The 16988-nt window shown below is 48.5% G+C and overlaps 1 protein-coding gene across 1 annotated transcript in view; it reads right to left on the reverse strand.

Moving 5' to 3' along the window:
* The window catches only part of GP6 (glycoprotein VI platelet), a 29449-nt gene that overhangs the window by 10838 nt on the left and 1623 nt on the right, over positions 1-16988 (reverse strand). Inside the window, exons 3-5 of the mRNA XM_063657397.1 lie at positions 6501-6533; positions 6134-6391; positions 1230-1514 (exon numbers count right to left, since the gene is read on the reverse strand). Coding sequence (XP_063513467.1) covers positions 1230-1514; positions 6134-6391; positions 6501-6533 — 576 coding nt within the window. The remainder of the gene's footprint in view (positions 1-1229; positions 1515-6133; positions 6392-6500; positions 6534-16988) is intronic.

Genomic DNA, 16988 nt, shown 5'->3' on the forward strand with positions numbered 1-16988 from the left:
GGTGAAACCCTGTGTCTACAAAAATACAAAAACTAGCTGGGCATGATGGCAGGTGCCTGTAGTCCCATCTACTCGGGAGGCTGAGGCAGGAGAATCGCTTAAACCCAGGAGGTGGAGGTTGCAGTGAGCTGAGATCACTCCACTGCACTCCAGCCTGGGCGACAAAGTGAGACTCTCAAAAAACAAAAAAAGAGGAAGAAGAAGCATTTGCAAAGCACACCTGGCACATTCTGGGATATTAACAGGAAATGCATGCAGCTCCCATCCCTCCTTTTTCGACCTCAGTTCTGTTTCTTCTGGACTCCTGTGTCCTACCCCTCACTGTGATCCTGGGGGCAAAACAGATTTTTCTCCAGACACTAAATGATGTATTTTGTTTGATTTCATACGACATGGTTAAGTGTGCTCATCAGTGGCGTTGGGTATGTTCACATCGTGGTACAATGTGTTGACCTCTAAAACTTATTTTTCTTGCAAAACTGAAACTCTGTGCCTATTAAACACTAATTCCTTCTCTCCCCTCTTTCTGGCCCTTAACAACCACCATTGTACTTTGTGTTTCTACAGTGTTGACATTAGATACCTCCTTTGAGTAGAATCATACACTAGTTGTCCTTTTGTGACTGACTTATTTTACTTAGCATAATGTCCTCAAGATAAATCCATGTTGTAGTATGTGTCAGAATTTCCTTTTTTAAGGCTGCATAATATTCCATTGCATGTATATAACCACACTATGAGGTACGCTGCTCTCTTTTGAAAGAAACCCCCTTTAAGAATGGTAGCCAAGGCCGGCGCGGTGGCTCACGCCTGTAATCCCAGCACTTTGGGAGGCTGAGGCGGGCAGATCATGAGGTCAGGAGTTCGAGACCAGCCTGACCAACATAGTGAAACCCCGTCTCTACTAAAAATACAAAAATTAGCCGGGCGTGGTGGCAGGCACCTGTAATCCCAGCTACTCGAGAGGCTGAGGCAGGAGAATCGCTTGAACCCAGGAGGCGGAGGTTGCAGTGAGCTGAGATCGTGCCACTGCACTCCAGCCTGGGTGACAGTGAGACCTCGTCAAAAAAAAAAAAAAAAAAAAAAAAAGAAACCTCCGTTCTCCCAGCTGCCTGCAGCCCAGGGCTTCCTGCTCTCCCACTTCCTTCCCACTTACGGCCCCTCCCTTGGAATGGCCATCAGGACCTATAAAGGCTGAGGAAGAAAGGTTTGGTCTGCACCACCCCTACCTGTGACCACGAGCTCCAGGGGGTCGCTGGGGGCCGACCACAGGTATGGGTCCCCACTGGAGAAGCTGTAGCATCGGTAGGTTCCGCTGTGGGCGGCGGTCACCGTGATGATGGGGAAACTAGCCCGGTACCACCTCTCGGGATTCTTGTAGGGCGCAGGGTCCCCTTCCTTGTACAGAGCAAATTGGTCAAAGCCATACCGAGTCTGACACTGTAGGGTTACGTCCCCTCCTGAGGACACCGCTGGGCCGGGCTGGGCTGAGAGCGAGGGCTTCGCAAAAACTCCTGGGAGAAAAGGAAAAGTCTGATGTTAAAGGCAGCAGCCAGCATCTCAGCTGAGACTGGGGAGGTCCCCACACCTGCCTAAGGGCTGGGGAGCTTTTTGGCTGTATCCCTTCCAGAGAGCGCACTCCCCCACCCAAGCTCACAGAGAGGTGAGGTTGAGGAAGTGGTTGAGGAAGCGAGGCTGTGCTCACGTCCTAGTGCTTGGGTGAAAATCCTAGTTCTGCCTTTAAGGGCCTGGTGCCCTGGAGACAAATCTCCCTCTGTATCTGAGCCTCACTGCCTTGTTCTGTTAAAATGGGGATGACTGAATGAGACAGTACACAGTAATTTGCAGAGTGCCTGTTGCCTAGCCAAGCCCTGGAAATAAGACGGGAGTAAGTAAATAGCTTAAGCTTATACTGTGCTGTAAGCTTGTATTGCCACATACAATTGTTACATTGTAAACGTGGCTGACAGTGCCAGCTTCCGGGTGCCTTCCAAACTCATGATGTATATCAGTTCAGTGAATCCTCAGAGACCTATGGAGTCTTCACTCTTAATGTCCCTATTTTATAAATGAAACTAAGGCACATGGCATTAAATAATTTGTCCAACTCTAGGTAACAATACTGCAGTGTACACCTGAAATTTGCTAAGAGGGTAGATTATAAGTGTTCTCACACACACACAAAAGTTAACTGTGTGAGGTGATGTATGCTAATTAGCTTGCTAGTTGGTGGTTGTCTCACAGTGGATTCGTATATCAAAACATCAACTTGTATGCCTTGGATATATTCCATTTTTGTTTTTCAATTATACCTCAACAAAACTGGACATTTTTTAATTTAAAAATAAATAAATAACTTGTCCAAGATCATAAGTGGCAGAGTTGCAATCTGCACTCACGGAGTTTGATTCCAGGGTCTCCACTCGTAAACACAAACCTACACTGCTCTGATGTGAGGGTATTGTCATCGTCCAGTGTGGTGATGCACGCCTGCACACAGGAGTCGGAAAACAAAGGTTGAGGCTGGGTGCGGCGGCTCGCACCGGTCATCCCAGCACTTTGGGAGGCCGAGGTGGGAGGATCGCTTGAGCCTAGGAAGGCGAGGCTGCAGTGAGCCATGATCACTGTACACCAGCGTGGGTGACAGAGTGAGACCTTGTCTCAAAAAAAGACAGAGAGAAAGCAAAAGAAAGGAAGTAAGGAGAGAAAAATATAAGCTGCCTGATAATTATGGCATTCACTCAAGAAGAAGAAAAAGAAAGAGAAAGAGGAAGGAAGGGAGGGAGGAAGGAAAGAAATATATAAGCTGCCTGATAATTATGGCATTCACTCAACAAGAAGAAAAAGAAAGAGAAAGAGGAAGGAAGGGAGGGAGGAAGGAAAGAAATATATAAGCTGCCTGATAATTATGGCATTCACTCAACAAGAAGAAAAAGAAAGAGAAAGAGGAAGGAAGGGAGGGAGGAAGGAAAGAAATATATAAGCTGCCTGATAATTGTAACATTCACTCAGCAATATTTTCTCTTAATTTTCACTTAAGCAACTATTATGTGTCTGTCTATATTCTTTTTTTGTTGTTTCGTTTGTTTTGTTTTGTTTTGAGACGGAGTCTCGCTTTGTCGCCCTGGGTGGAGTGCAATGACACGATCTCGGCTCACTGCAATCTCCGCCTCCCAGGTTGAAGCGATTCTTCTGCCTCAGCCTCCCGAGTAGCTGGGATTACAGGCACTCACCATCATGCCCGGCTAAGTTTTGTATTTTGTAGAGTTTCACCATGTTGGCCAGTCTGGTCTTGAACTCCTGACCTCAGGTGATCCACCTGCCTTGGCCTCCCAAAGTGCTGGGATTACAGGCATGAGCCACCACTCCTAGCCCTGTATTCTAACAAATAAAAATTCCATCAGGAATTAAAAGTTGTTTTTTTTTTTTTTTTTTGGAGACAGAGTCTCACTCTGTTGCCCAGGCTGGAGTGCAGTGGCGTGATCCCAGCTCACTGCAACCTCCGCCTCCTGGGTTCAAGCGATTCTCCTGCCTCAGCCTCCCAAGTAGCTGGGACTACAGGCATGTGCCACCATGCCCAGTTAATTTTGTATGTTTAGTAGAGACAGGGTTTCACCATGTTGGCCAGGCTGATCTCGAACTCCCGACCTCAGGTGATCCGCCCACCTCGGCCTCCCAAAGTGCTGGCATTACAGGCGTGAGCCACCGCGCCCGGCCAGGAATTAAAAATAGACAACCACCACCAAGATAAATAAAGGTATACTTCACATACCAGATAGTGAGGAGGGCCACTTTGACTAGGGTGGTGGGGGATATACTTAGTGAGAAGAGAGCATTTGAGTCTGACCCCAAAAGAAGTAATGAGGCAGCCAGGCTGGCCCATTCTAGTAGCAGAGAGGAGGCCGGTGATGCTGTGGAGGGGAGAGAGGCAGGATTTACAATGCGGAATAGAACACAGTGCAGCTGGCCAGGAATTAGGGTGGCGTGAGTGAGGCACTCTCCTGGGATGTAAAATTTAATTATTCCCAAACAACATATTTGAAAAAATTATTGAAAATTTGAAGAGTAGATCATTAAAACTCACATTATTCTGTTTGAATACTTTATTTCTTCCCCCGAAAGAAAGATTTATCATGATTTTACATTCTAGGCTTTTGTGGTTGCAAGCCCATCAGTGATATTTCCAAAACCTACTTCTAGAAAATAATTAACCATTTAAAAGTGCACTAACTGGGTGCACCTGTAGTCCCAGCTACTAGGGAGGACCACAAAAGTGAGCTATGATCGTGCCTGTGAATATAGCAAGTGTACTAAAGCCTGGGCAACATAGTAAGACCTCTTCTCTTCTCTCTTTTTTTTTTTTTTCCAAGACGGAGTCTTGCTCTGTCGCCCAGGCTGGAGTGCAGTGGTGCAATCTCAGCTCACTGCCTCCCAGGTTTAAGCGATTCTCCTGCCTCAGCCTCCGGAGTAGCTGGGATTACAGGCGTGTGCCACCACACCCAGCTAATTATTTTTATTTTTTTTTTAGTACAGACGGGGTTTCACCATGTTGGCCAGGCTGGTCTCGAACTCCTGACCTTAAGTGATCCACCCGCCTTGGCCTCCCAAAGTACTGGGATTACAGGCGTGAGCCACCGCGCCTGGCCCAACCTCTTCTCTAAAAAAAAAAAGAAAGAAAAGAAAAGAAATTAGAATATTCGCACCAATCAAGATTCTAAGGAGACATAAATACTAAATGCACTGTGGGGCCCTGGATGGGGTCTGGTAACAGAAATAGGATATTAGTGGAAAGACTGGTGAAATTCAAATAGCCTGGAGTTTACTTGATATAACATAGTTGTATCTATGGTTTTTTGTTTGTTTGTTTTTTGATACAGGGTCTCACTCTGTCACCCAGGCATGATCACAGCTCCCTGCAGACTCGGCCTCCCTGGCTCGAGCAATCCTCCTGCCTCAGCCTCCTTAGTAGCTGGGACTATAGGTGTATGCCACCGTGCCCCACTAATTTTTAATTTTTTTTTGAAGATGAGGTCTCACTATGTTGCCCAGGCTGGTCTTGAACTCCTGAGCTCAAGCAATCCTCCCGCGTCAGCCTCCCAAAGTGCTGGGATTACAGGTGTAAACCACTGGGACCAGTGCTACGTTTATTTTTTAGTTGTAACAAATGTAAGATGTTAACATGAGGGGATCCTGGGTGAAATATTTCCATTAATATTATCTTTGGAACTTTTCTGTCAGTCTAAAAATTATTCCAAAATACAGTTTTAAAAAGAATCCCGAGCCAAGCGCGGTGGCCTGTGCCTGTAGTCCCTGCTACTCATGAGGCTGAGGCAGGAGGATTGCTTAAGGCAAGGAGTTCCAGGCTGCAGTGAGCTATGATTGCTCCTGTGAACAGCCACTGCACTCCAGCCTGGGCAAGGTAGCAAGACCCCATCTCTAATTTTTTTAAGTACGTTAAAACACAGATAAAGGGGTGCCTGTTTTTCGTTTTGGCACAGGCTCTGGTATGACTTGGCACCGGCACTGGCTGATTCTGCCTTTATTTGAAATTCTGATTTTTTTTCATTGTGGATGTTTTTGCTATTTATTTTGATTTTTTTAAAAATTGCATGAAAATGTTATTCACAGCCAGATGCAGTGGCTCACGCCTGTAATCCCAACACTTTGGGAAGCCAAGATGGAAGGACTGCTTGAGCCCAGGAGTTCGAGACCAGCCTGAGCAACATAGCGAGACCCTCTCTCTCTCTCTTTTGTATTTTAATGTCTTTTGTGAAAACTGTCAAGAGACCCCATCTCTACAAAAACATAAAAAATGAGCTGGGCGTGGCAGTGCACACCTGTAGTCCCAGCTACTTGGAGGGCTGAGGCAGGAGAATCGCTTGAGCCGGGGAGGTGGAGGCTGCAGTGAGCCAAGATCGCGCCACTGCACTCCACCCTGGGTGACGCAGCAAGACCCTGTGTCCAAAAAATAAAACAAAATATTATTCACATCGATCCATAAATGTTGTGGCACCACCACCCGCTAGGCCAGTGCCTCGTTTGCCTCACCCTAATCCCTGCCCTCAATGTCCCCCATATTTGTGTCCTGAATGGAGGACCACGCAGTCCCAGTCTCCAGTCCCCCTTCCTTTACCGGTGGCAATGAGCTCCAGCTGGTCGCTGGGCAGGGACCAGAGGCTTCCGTTCTGGTAGGAGCAGCGGTAGCGTCCAGCCAGACTTCTCTTCATGGCCGGGATGAAGAGGACCGCCTGATCCTGGTACCTGCTGGAACTCAGCTTCTCCAGGCGGTACAGGTCCACGCCCGGAGGTCCCTGGCACCGGAGGGTCACTGGCTTCTCCAGGGGCACCAGGGAGCTGGGCAGAGCCTGGAGGGAGGGCTTGGGGAGCGGTCCTGGAAGAGGAGCAGGGCTGGGTCAGCCTCCCCGCAGACCCCACCTGGGCCCCGCTGCCCCCGCGCTGGCGGATCCCGCAGGAGGGAAGGGGTCTGGGGAAGGACTCACCACTTTGTGCTGGCACATGCCCCAGACACAGCCCTGAGGAAAGAAGAAAGGGACCAGATGCCAGGACTCGCTTTTATGGACATTCGTGCCTGCTGGTCGTGGTGATAAGACATTTGCGTGCATATGCTTTACTCTGTCCTAATTATTTCTTCAAAAGACACACAGGAATGTAATTTAAGTGAGAGAAGCCAGTCAGAAAAAGCCATGTAGTTTATGAGGTCATTTACATGAAATATCCAGAACAGGTAAATCTATAGGAGACGGAGAAGAAAACAGATCCATGGCTGGCGGTGGTGGGAGAGGAGGGTGAGGCGCGGCGGCGTACTGCTATCTGTGGATTCGTTCGTGTTAGACACTGTGGATTCGTTCGTGTTAGACATTCTGGATTGGTTCGTGTTAGACACTGTGGATTCGTTCGTGTTAGACATTGCCCATTGACTTCCTCAGTGGGTGTGAGGAATGGGACCTCAGACATTGCTGTTCCTTCGTTTCCTCCCTTCAGTCTCCCAATATTAAATAATATCCAAGTGCATTACAATAGTATGCAATTGTATAGACAAGTATTGTAAATACTATTGCATATTGTATATTATTGTAGTTTATTGTCTATGTAATATATGCGATAAAACCCACACTAATGGGATGCATTGGGCTCCAAGGATGGGGCAGGATGGAGCCTCAGTGTGTAAGTCAGGACGTCTCAGCGTGTGCTGGCCATGGGGTTCCCGGTATTTACAACGTTTGGTTGAATCAATATTCCATGATTACATGATAGGATGTAATATATATAATAATATATCATTTCAAATAGTCTGAAGGAGGATGGTGAAAGTTTCCAACACAAAGAAAAGATGCATGTTTGAGAAGATGGGTGTGCTACTTACCCTGATCTGATCACTATATGTATATACACATATAGTGCATATATGTAAACATACATCTATACGTACATGTATATGTGCATATACATGTGTGTACATACATATACATATAGGCATATATGTATACATATGTGTATATGCATGTGTGTGTATATATATATATGTATACAAATACACGTATATAAGCGATCCCCTCCTGGGATTGCTTGAGCCCAGGAGGTCAAGGCTGCTGTGAGGTAAGATTGCACCACCAGCCAGGCGCGGTGGCTCATGCCTATAATCCCAGCACTTTGGGAGGCCAGGGTGGGCGGATCACAAGGTCAGGAGTTCGAGACCAGCCTGGTCAACATGGTGAAACACCATCTCTACTAAAAATACAAAAAATTAGCTGGGCATGGTGGCACGTGCCTGTAATCCCAGCTACTCGGGAGGCTGAGTCAGGAGAATCGCTTGAACCCGGGAGGCAGAGGTTGCAGTGAGCCAAGATCACGCCACTACACTCCAGCCTGGGCAACAGAGCAAGACTCCAACTTGAGGGAAAAAAAAAAATTGATATTGCACCATTGCACTCCAGACTGGCAACGAGCAAGACCCTGTCTCAGAAAAAGAAGAAGAGGAGAAAAAAAAGTACTAATTATCTGAAATTCCAATTTAACCAGGCATCCAGTGTTTTATCTGGTAACCCTCATTCTTACACACACGCACACGCACACACACACACAAAGGTGGGATAGTTGTCATTCCCGCTGTAAACATAAGGAAACTGGGCAGAGGCTGAGCAACCTTGTATAGCTCACATAGCAAGAAGTGGGTGAACCCAGATCATCTCTTGACTCTGAGCTCAGAGAGTGACAACTTGTCACCAGCTCCCCCGTGGCCACCACCCTTTGTCCACCCCAGGCTCCCTCTGCACCCCAACCTAAGCTCCGTGCCGCTTCTCTGTCCCCCTCCTCCTGCCCCATCACAGCCCCCCTCAGCCTCTTTGTAGGTTTCCATGCGATGCTGTACCATGGCTGGGAATCTTCCAGGCGCCGTGCTGAGCGCCTTCTGTGCATGGACTCCAAGTCACCATAATCGTACGGGTTAGCTACCATTATCAGTCCCCTCTTATACATCAGGCTAGTCAGACAGTATCTTATCCACAGTCCTACAGCTGGCAGGAGTAGATGCAAACCCTAGCAGCACCGATTAGTGGTAAAGAGTGTGGACTTGGGAACTTACAGGAGTAGAGAGCGCTGTGGTGGTTACCAGGGGTGGTGGGGTAAGGTTTGAGGAGATGTTGGTCAAAGGAGGCAGTTTCAGTTGGATAAGAGGAGTATGTCTTGGAGATCTACTGCACATCATGGTGACTGTAGTTAATAACAACATATTGTACACTTGCATATCACTGAGAGTAGATTTTAAATGTTCTCACCGGCCGGGCGCGGTGGCTCACGCCTGTAATCCCATTTTGGGAGGCCGAGGTGGGCGGATCACCTGAAGTCAGGAGTTCGAGACCAGCCTGACCAACATGGTGAAACCCCATCTCTACTAAAAATACAAAAATTAGTGGGGCGTAGTGGCAGGAGCCTGTAATCCCAGCTACTCGGGAGGCTGAGGCAGGAGAATCGCTTGAACCTGGGAGGTGGAGGTTGCAGTGAGCCGAGATCATGCCACTGCACTCCAGTCTGGGCAACAGAGTGAGACTCCATGTCAAAAAATAAAAATAAATAAAAATAAATGAGTGTCGAATACTACTCAGCCATTAAAAGGAGCAAAATAATGTCTTTTGGCCAGGCACAGTGGCTCACATCTGTAATGCCAGCAGTCTGGGAGGTCGAGGCAGGTGGATCACGAGGTCAAGAGATCAAGACCATCCTCCCCAACACGGTGAAACCCCATCTCTACTAAAAATACAAAAATTAGCCAGGTGTGGTGGTGGGCGCCTGTAGTCCCAGCTACTTGGGAGGCTGAGGCAGGAGAATCGCTTGAACCCGGGAGGTGGAGTTTGCGGTGAGCCGAGATCACACCACTGCACTCCAGCCTCGGTGAGAGAGCGAGATTCCGTCTTAAAAAAAAAAAAGTCTTTTGCAGCAACTTGGATGGAGGTGGAAGGCATTATTCTAAGTAAAGTAACACAGGAGTGGAAAACAAAAATCTGTATGTTCTCACTTATAAGTGAGAGCTAAGCTGTGGGTATGCAAAGGCATGCAGAGTGATGTAATGGACTTCGGAGACTCAGAAGGGAAGGGCAGAAGGCGGGTAGGGATGAAAAACTACACATTAGGTACAAGGTACAGTAGTCAGGTGACAGGTGCACTAAAATCTCAGAATTCACCAGAATAGAATTCATCCATGTAACCAAGAACCACTTGTATCCCAAAAGCTACTGAAGCAAAAATTAAGCCAGATGCAGTAACCTGTACAGGTCACACCTGTAACCCCAGCACTTTGGGAGGCTGAGGTGGGTGGATCGCTTGAGCCCAGGAGTTCGAGACCAGCCTGGGCAACATAGTGAGACCCCCGTAACTAAAAAAAATCACAAAAATCAGCCAGGCATGATGGTGTGCAACTGTAGTTCCAGCTACTCAGGAGGCTGATGGGGAGGGACTGATTGAGCCTGGGAGGTTGAGGCTGCAGTGAGCCATGATCATGCCACTGCACTCCAGCCTGGGCCACAGAAGTGAGGCCCTGTCTCAAATAAAATTAAACAAATAAAAGTTAAAACAGGCCGGACACAGTGGCTCATGCCTGTAATCCCAGCACTTTGGGAGGCTGAGGCGGGTGGATCACCTGAAGTCAGGAGTTCAAGACCAGCCTGGCCAACATGGTGAAACCCCGTCTCTACTAAAAATACAAAAATTAGCCAGACCTGGTGGCGGATGCCTGTAATCCCAGCTACTCGCGAGGCTGAGGCAGAAGAATCACTTGGACCCGGGAGGCGGAGTTTGCAGAGAGCTGAGATCATGCCATTACACTCCAGCCTGAGCGACCGACTGAGCGAGACTCCATCTCAAAAAACAAACAAACAAGAATACATCCGTGGATGGATAATGAATGAGAGGTTGTTTATATTCACAGTTAACCCTCTCATCTCCAGTAATACAACCATCTCCTTCCTGCTTAGCCTTTTGGAGATGCTATCCCTTTAGTGGTCAAATTCTGAAGAAATCAGGAAATAATGCATTCGACATGCCCAGCGCAAGTGAAGATCAGGCAGCAGAAATGCATTCGACCTGCCACCCATCCATCAGGAGACTCTTATTTACTCCACTACTGTAGGGGATACTCACAAATTAAATCCATATCTAGTCCAGATATCATCAATTCCACAATTTTTTTTTTTTTTTTTTTTTTTTTGAGACGGAGTTTCGCTCTTATTGCCCAGGCCGGAGTGCAATGGCGCGATCTCGGCTCACCGCAACCTCCGCCTCCCGGGTTGAAGCGATCCTCCTGCCTGAGCCTCCAGAGTAGCTGGGATTACAGGCATGTGCCACCATGCCCAGCTAATTTTGTATTTTTAGTAGAGATGGGGTTTCTCCATGTTGGTCAGGCTGGTCTCAAACTCCCGACCTCAGGTGACCCACCTGCCTTGGCCTCCCAAAGTGTGTGAGGCATGGCACTCTGCCTTTTTTTTTTTTTTTTTTGAGATGGAGTCTTTCTCTGTTGCCCAGGCTGGAGTGCAATGCCTGACCTCAGCTCACTGCAACTTCTGCCTCCCGGTTTCAAGCAATTCTCCCATCTCAGCCTCCCGTAGCTGGGATTACAGGCACCCGCCATCACGCCCAGCTAATTTTTGTAGAGATGGGGTTTCACCATGTTGACCAGGCTGGTCTTGAAGTCCTGACCTCAGGTGATCCACCCACCTCAGCCTCCCAAAGTTGAGATTACAGGCATGAGCCACCGTGCCTGGCCCACATTTTTTTAAAAAGGGGCAATTGCAGTGTAGTAGAACAAAGTTGAGACCGATGCTAGGATACCTCTGTTCATCTCCTGACCCAGCCATGAATACACTGGAATAACTCATGCAAAACATGCCACCTCGCTGGCCCCCCATTTCCCCACCCAACAAATGAAGGGGCTCTCACAGGTTCCTTTTTGTCCTGAAATTCATCACCAATGCAAATTTCTTAAAAATCCTTTGCCTGGCAGTCCATGCCTGTCCTTCAGCATTTCCCAGATCGACCCTCAGGACTCACCAAGACAGAAGAGGGCGGTCGGGGATGGAGACATGGTTCCTCAGCCCTGTCCTGAGCTCTGTGGCCAGGGAGGGAAGTGGTAGGAGCCTGGGGCACAGGCTCAGGATGTGATGAGGATGAAGAATGCTCTCCTCCCTTCCTCCGCCAGCCCCGGCCTTTCCTAATTGAGACTCATCGAGCCGTAGCCGGCTCCTCAGTACAGTGACTTGCACACAAGCTCCAAGGAGCCGCACTTATCTCCTCTGGCCAGCCTGGCATTGTACCGTTCATCCGCCTGCTGGGGCCTGGTCTGTGTTCCCGTGCTCCCATAAACTCCCTAATGTCACTAGGAAAATACGCATCAAAACCACAGTGAGATATGACCTCACACCTTCTGGGATGGCTGTAATTTTTTTTTTTTTTTTTTTGAGACAAAGTCTCACTCTTTTTGCCCAGGCTGGAGTGCAGTGGCGCCATCTTGGCTCACTACAACCTCCACCTCCCGGGTTCAAGCGATTCTCCTGCCTCAGCCTCCCGAGTGGCTGGGATTATAGGTATGTACCACCACGCCGGGCTAATTTTTGTATTTTTAGTAGAGATGGGGTTTCACTATGTTGGCCAGGCTGGTCTTGAACTCCTGACCTCAGTTGATCTGCCTGCCTCAGCCTCCCACAGTGCTGGGATTATAGGCATGAGCCACCACACCTGACCGGCTATAATTTTTTTTAATGGAAAATAGCAAATATTGGTGAGTATGCAGAGAAATTGGACCGCGTGTGCATTGCTGGCAGGGATGTTACATGGTGCCGCTGCTGTGGAAAGCAGTTTTAGCAGCTCCTCCAAAAGTTAAACATGGGATTGCCATAATATCCAGCAATTCCACTTCTGGGTATACACCTGAAAGAATTGAAAACAGGGTCTCTAACATATTTGTACAGTGTTCACAGCAGCTTTATTCACAGTAGCCAAAAGGTGAAACCACCCAAATGTCCATCAACAACAATGGATAAACAACATGCAGTATATACACACAAGGTGGTATCAACCAGCCTTAACTAAAAGAATAAAAATCAGCCAGGCACAGTGGCTCACGCCTGTAATCCCAGCACTTTGGGAGGTCGAGGCGGATGGATCACCTGAGGTCAGGAGTTCGAGACCAGTCTGGTTAACATGGTGAAACCCCATCTCTACTAAAAATACAAAAATTAGCTGGGCATTAAATTAGCCAGGCATGGTGGCACACACCTGTAATCCCAGCTACTTGGGAGACGGAGGCATGAGAATCGCTTGAACCTGGGAGGCGGAAATCGCGGTAAGCCGAGATCGCACCACTGCACTCCAGCCTGGGCGACAGAGTGAGACTGTCTCAAAAATAAAAATAAGGCCGGGCGCGGTGGCTCATGCCTGTAATCCTAGTACTTTGGGAGGCCGAGGCAGGCAGATTGCCTGAGCTCAGGAGTTCAAGACCAGCCTGGGCAACATGGTAAAACCCTGTCTCTACTGAAATACAAAAAAAATAGCCGGGCATGGCGGCAGGCACCTGTAGTCCCAGCTACTCCGGAGGCTGAGACAGGAGAATGGCTTGAACCCGGGAGGCAGAAGTTGCACTGAGCCGAGATCGCGCCATTGCACTCCAGCCTGGGTGACAGAGCAAGATGCTGTCTCCAAAAATAAAATAAAATAAAAAATATTATAAAAGAATAAAATTCAGATACATGCTACAACGTAATGGACCTTGAAGACATTATGCTAAAGGAAATATTCCAGACTTGATGGATAAATACTGCATTGTTCCACTTATCTGAGGTATCGAGAGGAGTCAAATTCATAAAGACAGGGATTAGAATGGTGGTGGCAAGGCCTGGGAAAAGTGGGGAGTTGCTATTTAATAGGGAGAGCTTAGGTTGAAGGTGATGAGAAAGTCTGGGGTATCCATAGTGGTGATGGTTACACAACACTGTAAATGTATTTATATTTAATGCCATTGACTGTTTTTTGTTTTTTGGTTTTTTGAGACAGAGTCTCACTCCGTCGCCGAGGCTGGAGTGCAATGGCGCGATCTTGGCTCACTGCAACCTCTGCCTCCCAGGTTCAAGCGATTCTCCTGCCTCAGCATCCTGAGTAGCTGGGACTACAGGTGCGTGCCACCATGACTAGTTAATTTTTTGTATTTTTAGTAGAGACAGGATTTCACCGTGTTACCCAGGATTGTCTTGATCTCCTGACCTTGTGATTTGGCCTCCCGAAGTGCTGGGAATACAGGCGTGAGCCACCGTGCCTGGCCAATGCCATTGACGTGTATGTGCACTTACAAGTAGTTAAAATTATAAATATCAGAGTGTTGATATCTAAAAACCTCCCTGCCATCATCTTCCCTACATCTCTAGTTCAGTACCATGGTTGGATGCCTGCCACCTTTCAAATATTATGTCAGGCACTCAGTATCAGCAGTTTTATCAATTAAAAATGCTTTAAGCTGCATAGAATTTTAAACATTAATAACAGTGGTTATAAATCTTTAATACATAAGCTGACTTTAAAATTATTGGTAAAATAAGATTAGAAATGTCTTAAGAATTGTTGGTGTTTTTGTTTGCATGTATTGAACAAGTGGTTTCATGCTTATCCCTGCAGAATACCATGAGATTTGCCATAAGGGTTATAAAACTATAAACCTGGCTGGGCGCGGTGGCTCACGCCTGTAATCCCAACACTTTGGGAGGCCGAGGCAGGCAGATCATCTGAGGTCGGGAGTTCAAGACCAGCCTGACCAACGTGGAGAAACGCTGTCTCTACTAAAAATACAAAATTAGCTGGGCGTGGTGGCGCATGCCTGTAATCCCAGATACTCAGGAGGCTGAGGCAGGAGAATCGCTTGAACCCGGGAGGCAGAAGTTGCAGTGAGCCGAGATTGCACCACTGCACTCCAGCCTGGGCAACAAGAGCGAAACTCCGTCTAAAATAAAATAAAAATAAAAAAATTGCTTTCTGTAGAGTTGGGGTTTCACTACGTTGCCCAGGCTGGTCTTGAAGTCCTGGGCTCAAGCAATCCGCCGACCTCGGCCTCCCAAAGTGCTGGGAATACAGGTGCGAGCCACTGTGCCTGGCCCTACTGGGTCCCTTTTAAAAGATACATAAAAAGGCCGGGCGCGGTGGCTCATGCCTGTAATCCCAGCACTTTGGGAGGCCGAGGCAGGCAGATTACGAGGTCAGGAGATCGAGACCATCCTGGCTAACACGGTGAAACCCCGTCTCTACTAAAAATACAAAAAAATTAGCCGGGCGTGGTGGCAGGCGCCTGTAGTCCCAGCTACGCGGGAGGCTGAGGCGAAAGAATGGCATGAACCCAGGAGGCGGAGCTTGCAGTAAGCCGAGATCGCGCCACTGCACTCCAGCCTGGGCAACAAACAGAGCAAGACTCCATCTCAAAAAAAAAAAAAAAAAAAAAAAATACATAAAAAATCAAATGCAACAGTGAAGTCAATCACCCAATGGCAGAAATTGGGGTGCTCCTGGCATCTGGTCGGTTGAAGACAAGGACACTGCTCAGCATTCTGCAGTGCACAGGACAGCCCCACCCAGGTAGAGAATGATCCGGTGACACATGTAGGCGGGAAGGATGCACGAATGATGGCATTTAGGAAGAATATTATCACTTCTTTCCCATAAGAGCAACTTAGAGCAAGAAAATGGTATTCTTAGGGCCTTCTCTCCTATGAGGCTCCAAGCCAGGGCTGCCATGGCAGAAGATGCTGGGCTCGCTTTTTCCTTGAGAGACTTGTACTCGAGATGATGTAAATGTCGCCCCGGGTGCCACTTGGGTGGTTTGGAGAAGTGCTCAGATGCGACATGCCGTGATGACTCCGCAGCAGCCAGCTGGACCTGTCCTCTGGCTTGCGGTTCACGGGCTGTGTTTATCCCCCCGGTTCCTTCACAGCCACCTTGGGAAATATGTTGCCTCTGAATCACGCCAGGCAGGGTTTCACTGTGCGACTGTGTGCTGCGGGGCTGGAAATCAGGGTGACACTGCGCTACAGCAGCAGCCTGACTAGAAAGGCAGAAGGACGCTGCCATCTTTAGAGTTTGTCCTTTGACTTTCCTCGATATGAATGAAGATGGGGCACTTCCACACTGCGCAACAGGAAAAGCCCAGAAAACTTTCTGGAGGTAGTGAGGGGGTGATGCAGCAGACAGCTATGGCTGATGACCCCCCTCACCTCTGACTCCCCCTCCCTCCCCGCTTTCTGAACGCACATCCATCACCAACCATAGGTTCCTGTTTGGGGTTTGCTGGCTGGAAAAAAAAAAAAAAGGAAAGCTGGCTTTCTACTAAAAACCACTTCCTTTGCCCATTTATCAAACTCAAACCCTAGGAGGGCCACATAACATCCTCCGTCCCAGGCAACGGGGTGTTTCTGGAGCACTCCGGTGTATCGGGGACCCAGTCCAGTTGCCATCGCATATGTATATGGGGCCATCCCCTATACCACCGAAGAGGGGGGGATGTTGAAAACATGTTACAGCCAGGAGCGGTGCCCCCTTGGTTCAAGCAGTTCTTCTGCCTCAGCCTCCCTAGTAGCTGGGATTACAGGAGTGCACCATCACGCCTGGCCAGTGTTACGTACTTTTTACCACAATTTAAAAAAGGAAAGAGTGCCTGCGTGAGTCCTATGCACCTATTCAGAGATCCAAAGGCTTTGACGTTATCCTCGGCCCACCCATCTGATGGGAGTGTTCCTCAACCTTGCTTTTCCATGAACTCCCAGTAAGAAATACCTACTACACACACACTGTCTCCGGTCGGTGTGTTTAGGGTAGTCTTCCGATTCTCCCTCCTGGTATTCACACCCTGGACTGGTCCACTCCTCTTGGGCTGAACCTGTAACTTGCTCCCAAGCAAGAGCACATAGCAAGCTCACGCACATGGTTGTCGGTGTGATTGTTTCTCCCTGGCTTCTCCGCAGGGCCGCTCGCCGTGGCAGCCAGCTCCATCACCGCTCGCCGTGGCAGCCAGCTCCATCACCGCTCGCCGTGGCAGCCGGCTCCATCACTGCTCGCCGTGGCAGCCGGCTCCATCACCGCTCGCCGTGGCAGCCGGCTCCATCACCGCCGGCCAGCGAGAGGGCAAGACAAGAGGGCTGACAAGAGGGACGCTACCATCACAGAGGTCAGTTTTGTAACCTAACCAGAAGACTAACCTACCGTCACCTCTGCCCTATCCTACTGCTAGAAGCCAGTCGCTACATCTCCCCCACACTCAAAGGGAGGTGGTCTCACTGTGGGGTCCACTGGAAGTTGCCTACCAGAGTCAGGTCATCCCAAACACACCCTCCAGCCATTTGGTATGGCATTGGAAAGAAAACTAAGGCCAGGTATGGTGGCTCATGCCTGTAATCCCAACAATTTGGGAGGCCATGGCAGAAGGGTCACTTGAGCCCAGGAGTTTGAGA

This window comes from Pongo pygmaeus, chromosome 20, assembly GCF_028885625.2.
Source record: "Pongo pygmaeus isolate AG05252 chromosome 20, NHGRI_mPonPyg2-v2.0_pri, whole genome shotgun sequence".
NCBI classification, from domain to species: Eukaryota; Metazoa; Chordata; class Mammalia; order Primates; family Hominidae; genus Pongo; species Pongo pygmaeus.